The sequence below is a fragment of the Procambarus clarkii genome, chromosome 75 (genome assembly GCF_040958095.1).
Source record: "Procambarus clarkii isolate CNS0578487 chromosome 75, FALCON_Pclarkii_2.0, whole genome shotgun sequence".
Taxonomy (NCBI): Eukaryota; Metazoa; Arthropoda; class Malacostraca; order Decapoda; family Cambaridae; genus Procambarus; species Procambarus clarkii.
This window is the reverse complement of record NC_091224.1, coordinates 12316249-12323101: the sequence shown is the minus strand read 5'-3', so window position 1 is coordinate 12323101 and position 6853 is coordinate 12316249. Positions and strand designations below refer to the sequence as shown.

General features: G+C 53.0%; 1 protein-coding gene across 1 annotated transcript; it reads right to left on the bottom strand.

The window, feature by feature from the left end:
- Positions 1 to 2976: 2976 nt before the first annotated feature.
- Positions 2977 to 6802, bottom strand: LOC138357008 (uncharacterized). Its single transcript, XM_069313540.1, has 2 exons — positions 6784 to 6802; positions 2977 to 5255 (listed from the first exon to the last, which is right to left on the bottom strand). The coding sequence occupies exons 1-2, from the start codon at positions 6800 to 6802 to the stop codon at positions 2977 to 2979; spliced, it is 2298 nt and encodes a 765-aa protein (XP_069169641.1).
- Positions 6803 to 6853: the final 51 nt, after the last annotated feature.

Below are 6853 nucleotides of genomic sequence, written 5' to 3'. Positions count from 1 at the left end.
GAGAGAGAGAGAGAGAGAGAGAGAGAGAGAGAGAGAGGGGGGGAGAGGGAAAGGGAGAGAGAGGGAGAGGGAGAGGGAGAGAGAGGGAGAGAGAGGGAGAGGGAGAGAGAGAGAGAGAGGAGAGGAGAGGGAGAGAGAGAGAGAGAGAGGGGGGGGCGTGGAGGGAGAGAGATATAAATATTAGCTGCCATAGTAACGATTGACTACCCAAATACGCCGCCACCACCATGTATTACCGGACAGGGGACTGGAAGGAGATATAAGGACATGTGGATGTTAAGATCCTACCTGGCCAGGTATAAACGACAATTGAATAGTAGTGGATCCTGGCCTAACTCTCAAATAATCCTGAAACTACTTTGATGTACTATATGGAATAATGGGAGCAGTGCTGATCACTCTTGTATTGATGCACCTAAAAAAAACTGAAGTGGGAGGGAAACCGTACACCTAAGGACACTATGTCACCAATGGGGCAAAGAGAGCTGTAAGCCCAGTGTCACAGTAGCATGTACCATTAATACACAAGGGAGTGACTCATTGAAAATATAACTTTATTTATCAGTTTAAAAAAGGCTATTCCTAACTATGTTCCCAATCTGAACCAAAGAGAATTGAATGATTAGATGCTGGGCTACAAGAGAGCCGTACTTACTTCACACTGAGTTCCACGTGACCTTGAGGTACTTGATGTTCGTCCTCCAGAGAGAGAGAGAACACACCCCCAACACACACCCCACAGTCCACACACTCTCTATCTTCTCTCATTAAATGTGATCTTATATACAGTTTAATGGGGCATGTGAGATCATCGGCCTCCTTGTGATGTGGAAGAGTTAATCCTCGTGGATAAGCATGACAGTATCGTATCTGGCAGCCTTGGGACTACCTCGGCGTTAACCCCAGTTGATCTAGCCCTTAGTTAGCGCCTGACGGCGGTGTAAATTTCCAATTGTATTCCGCCGATTCGCCGGCGATGCGTCAAACAGTCCCAACTGTTGCTGTTCTGCTGTTACGTTGTTCTGCTGTGTACTGCTCTTGTTACAAGTCAAAGCTGGGATATATTATATATATAATAATAAAAGCTGGGGACGTATTACATATAATGGTAAAAGCTGGTTGTGAGGATATGGTGTTATTTAACCTTTGTCGTGTGACTGCAGTCGCATGCAGTGTCGCAAACTTGCATACGGCTGCAAGGCAATATCTATCAGAAAAAAGATGACCCATCTACGAGAGCTGCCATACATGACCTCAAACACCGAGAGTCGACTACGGGATCTTCTGTGAGTATCCTTCCTCAGGCGAGCGTTTCAGATCTAGCTCCACTGGGTCGCTAGTCTCCTCAGCTGCTAAGTGCCATGCAGCTGACCGGTATAGGTAAACACTTTACAACTCATACACAATTCGGATATTTGTATTGAAATGTGATTAGAGTCATTAAGGGTTTTTGAATTCCAGAATTTATCAGTGCCTTTAAAACACAAGTAGAGGTAGCCAACCAGGTATCAACCAAGCTGTGACTCATACGTCAGGCTGCGAGCAGCCGCGAGCAGCCTGGTTAACCAGTCCAGCAACGAGGAGGCCTGGTCGACGACCAGGCCGCGGGGTCGCTAAGTCCCGAAAACATCTTAAGGTAACCTCAAGGTAGCTACACTATGGTGAGGTTTGACATAAACACCATTGTAGAATAAATTAGGTTTATTTACACTTAACATTATTAAATACACTGGATAATACTTTATTCTACCAAATGTGACACAACAATAACTATGCAACCTTACGCAGCAGAAAATCTGTTCTTGCCACTCTAGTAAGTGTGAGACCTCGAGCCTCGACCCACTTGATGGGTAACACAAAGTGAGCTATTCTGAACACTGGGGTGTACTGTGACAATATCAACGCCATCTATTGAGCGCACCTGTCTCCATGTTCTGTTCCCCGGTAGAAGGCTGTGATCTTACTGTGATCTTGCTTACTATGTAGTTTCCTTCTTACTATACAATTTTAACTCCTCAGAAGTGATGTGGAGGGTACATTGGTCAACAATAGTCAGTTCACTAGTTCACCCAGGGCAGTCCTGTAGCCAAGACATGTTCCAGTGGGAAAACGTTGACCGATTCAGTGGAGGCTGTGATTTGTCTGTAATAACCAGTGAAGTGTTGGTGATTGGACTGACATAACCCTGGATGGCCCAATTGAGTTACTAGATGGAATTAACATCCGTCGTCCTTTAAGTAAGGACTTGTTATTTGGGGAAGCCTTTAGGGGAAGCCTGCCATTGTGTTGCTGGAGACTAGCTAGCATATTGCTGGATAGTAGAAGCGTTGTTTTGACACCGTGATAATACTGTTGAGGACTGGCTCATGATTTACTGGGAAAGATGGACGAGCCAGCGTGAGTACCGTATGTGAAAGGCTCAGGAAAGGTACGTTGAGAGTTGTACGATAGAAGATAGAAATGGACTAGCCGGGATAGGCGATTGCTGAAGTTCTTTTGTAGTGTCCTGTGTGAAAGTGACACCTGCGGTGTTATGAACATGTGTAATAATAAGTGTATATAGTTAAGATGTGGCGATGGTTGTGTTTAGTGTTGTCTACCCCATTTCATTTGGACTGACTATTAATGCCAATTCTTAATAACTTGCCTATGACTCGGGGTTGGATCTTGTAAGAAGAGGCACTAGGCACCATGTAAAGTTTGAAAGAAAATAACTCGGTTTCTGGCTAAGTGAAACTGTAACCTGTACACTCTTGCAATTACTGCATACCGACCCTTGAATAATCAAAGACAATAACATTTCAATTAATTACCACTTTTGTCACAGAGACAATAACAAATTACTAATCAACTTATCACATATAGAGGTAAATAAATAATGTTTTCACGTTTCGCAGAAACGCCGATAATGGGATTTTCACAGAACTAAAAAAGATGAACACTTGTGTCACTGAGACAGTCATTCACACGATCCACTTAGGCACCGTTGCTCACACATGCCACTTGGGCACCGTTGCTCACACGTGCCACTTGGGCACCGTTGCTCACACGTGCCACTTGGGCACCGTTGCTCACACGTGCCACTTGGGCGCCGTTGCTCACACGTGCCACTTGGGCACCGTTGCTCACACGTGCCACTTGGGCGCCGTTGCTCACACGTGCCACTTGGGCGCCGTTGCTCACACGTGCCACTTGGGCGCCGTTGCTCACACGTGCCACTTGGGCGCCGTTGCTCACACGTGCCACTTGGGCGCCGTTGCTCACACGTGCCACTTGGGCGCCGTTGCTCACACGTGCCACTTGGGCGCCGTTGCTCACACGTGCCACTTGGGCGCCGTTGCTCACACGTGCCACTTGGGCGCCGTTGCTCACACGTGCCACTTGGGCGCCGTTGCTCACACGTGCCACTTGGGCGCCGTTGCTCACACGTGCCACTTGGGCGCCGTTGCTCACACGTGCCACTTGGGCGCCGTTGCTCACACGTGCCACTTGGGCGCCGTTGCTCACACGTGCCACTTGGGCGCCGTTGCTCACACGTGCCACTTGGGCGCCGTTGCTCACACGTGCCACTTGGGCGCCGTTGCTCACACGTGCCACTTGGGCGCCGTTGCTCACACGTGCCACTTGGGCGCCGTTGCTCACACGTGCCACTTGGGCGCCGTTGCTCACACGTGCCACTTGGGCGCCGTTGCTCACACGTGCCACTTGGGCGCCGTTGCTCACACGTGCCACTTGGGCGCCGTTGCTCACACGTGCCACTTGGGCGCCGTTGCTCACACGTGCCACTTGGGCGCCGTTGCTCACACGTGCCACTTGGGCGCCGTTGCTCACACGTGCCACTTGGGCGCCGTTGCTCACACGTGCCACTTGGGCGCCGTTGCTCACACGTGCCACTTGGGCGCCGTTGCTCACACGTGCCACTTGGGCGCCGTTGCTCACACGTGCCACTTGGGCGCCGTTGCTCACACGTGCCACTTGGGCGCCGTCGCTCACACGTGCCACTTGGGCGCCGTCGCTCACACGTGCCACTTGGGCGCCGTCGCTCACACGTGCCACTTGGGCGCCGTCGCTCACACGTGCCACTTGGGCGCCGTCGCTCACACGTGCCACTTGGGCGCCGTCGCTCACACGTGCCACTTGGGCGCCGTCGCTCACACGTGCCACTTGGGCGCCGTCGCTCACACGTGCCACTTGGGCGCCGTCGCTCACACGTGCCACTTGGGCGCCGTCGCTCACACGTGCCACTTGGGCGCCGTCGCTCACACGTGCCACTTGGGCGCCGTCGCTCACACGTGCCACTTGGGCGCCGTCGCTCACACGTGCCACTTGGGCGCCGTCGCTCACACGTGCCACTTGGGCGCCGTCGCTCACACGTGCCACTTGGGCGCCGTCGCTCACACGTGCCACTTGGGCGCCGTCGCTCACACGTGCCACTTGGGCGCCGTCGCTCACACGTGCCACTTGGGCGCCGTCGCTCACACGTGCCAATTGGGCGCCGTCGCTCACACGTGCCACTTGGGCGCCGTCGCTCACACGTGCCACTTGGGCGCCGTCGCTCACACGTGCCACTTGGGCGCCGTCGCTCACACGTGCCACTTGGGCGCCGTCGCTCACACGTGCCACTTGGGCGCCGTCGCTCACACGTGCCACTTGGGCGCCGTCGCTCACACGTGCCACTTGGGCGCCGTCGCTCACACGTGCCACTTGGGCGCCGTCGCTCACACGTGCCTCTTGGGCGCCGTCGCTCACACGTGCCACTTGGGCGCCGTCGCTCACACGTGCCACTTGGGCGCCGTCGCTCACACGTGCCACTTGGGCGCCGTCGCTCACACGTGCCACTTGGGCGCCGTCGCTCACACGTGCCACTTGGGCGCCGTCGCTCACACGTGCCACTTGGGCGCCGTCGCTCACACGTGCCACTTGGGCGCCGTCGCTCACACGTGCCACTTGGGCGCCGTCGCTCACACGTGCCACTTGGGCGCCGTCGCTCACACGTGCCACTTGGGCGCCGTCGCTCACACGTGCCACTTGGGCGCCGTCGCTCACACGTGCCACTTGGGCGCCGTCGCTCACACGTGCCACTTGGGCGCCGTCGCTCACACGTGCCACTTGGGCGCCGTCGCTCACACGTGCCACTAGGGCGCCGTCGCTCACACGTGCCACTAGGGCGCCGTCGCTCACACGTGCCACTAGGGCGCCGTCGTTCACACGTGCCACTAGGGCGCCGTCGCTCACACGTGCCACTAGGGCAGCCACTAAGGCACAATACAAGCTAATGTGTCGAATTGTGAGCAGGTGGATTGTGGATCTTTAATAAACTTTTCCATTCACCCTTAGGGACCCCACCTGTCCCTGACAGCCCACGGTCTGTCATTAGGAAAAGAGGAGCTAGGATGTACGACCCTAGCTAGAGACTTTAGTTGAATTCCATACAGTATTTTTTAATTTAGTACAGAACAAGTCCCTAGTAGTTCTCCTCATTAATCAACCCCGACAATTTTTAGTGGGAGTATCGTCGTCGAGAGATGGGAGACGCTTGAAAGGCCCTCCAAGGGCCCTCCTGAAATATAACAGTTTAACCCTTCACAATCTCATTGGATCCACACACAGAGCTCGTTGCGAGTGTCACTCTGATGATCCGAGACTGGGGGATGACTGTAACTTAAACACACATATGGTACCATGAATAGTCAGGACCCTGTAATTCCTCCATGTACACACACACACACATATACACCCCGACGATGATGTGGTGATGCCGCCTGCGACTGATCTCCATTGATGATGTGGATGGTGATGAGTCTTGCACATTGCACACGACGTATGCACGTTCGTAATGCACTTTTAAGCAGGACGAGACAATAATGCTTCTGAGCTCACCGACCATGAGCTGGCATACACACGGTTCTGTCACTATCATGATAGATGCCTGCTTGACCATTCACCAAATGTGTCGTGCCATCATTATTCCTGGGTCGTCACGAGCACATTTAGGCACTGACAGGTGCCGTCGTACATGGTCACTCACTCACTGTTCTGGGAGAGAGTATGACCGCCCTCAACTACCAAAATTGTTGACCCACACGTGGTCATAACACTCAGAGCATCCAACAGTTCTATAACAGTCCTTAACAACCAGTTCTTCCATCAATGATACGTCAGTGTCACACTGGCAATCACTTGCTCGATGATGAATCACTACCGACTGAGTAACACGAGGCGTACGCCATGACACTGAGTCACACGCGTCGTTACACCACTGACTCAAGCATTGTGCTGTTAGAGCACCACACTGGTCTCTGTACACAATGTGGCTCTTCGACCTCACAACACTGGTCTCTGTACATACACACGAGGCTGTACAACCTCGCCATACTGGTCTCTGTACATACACACGAGGCTGTACGACCTCGCCATACTGGTCTATGTAACACACACCTACACACATGTGGTCTACAACCTCGCCATACTGGTCTCTGTAACACACACACACACGTGGTCTACAACCTCACAACACTGGGCTCCGTAACACACACATGTGACTCGACGACCTGGCCACACCGTCCAACGCACCACCTATGGAGCCAGCTTGTGCAGCCTCCGCACTGGGGTGGTTCGATGTTAAATCCTTCTTCAGAAGTTACCAATCACACCTACAATCATTAGTGATTCGGTTCTGGCGCTTATTGATGCAAAAGTAATTTTAATTACTGTGAACGTAAGGGAAAGAGGCTGCCTTTGTGAGCACTTGAACGGCAGGGTCTTGTAGGTGCCCTCACTTACCTCTTCCACTCTCTTTCATTCCTCTTCTCTTTCACCCTCTTTCCTTCCCATTCTCTTCCACCCTCTTTCC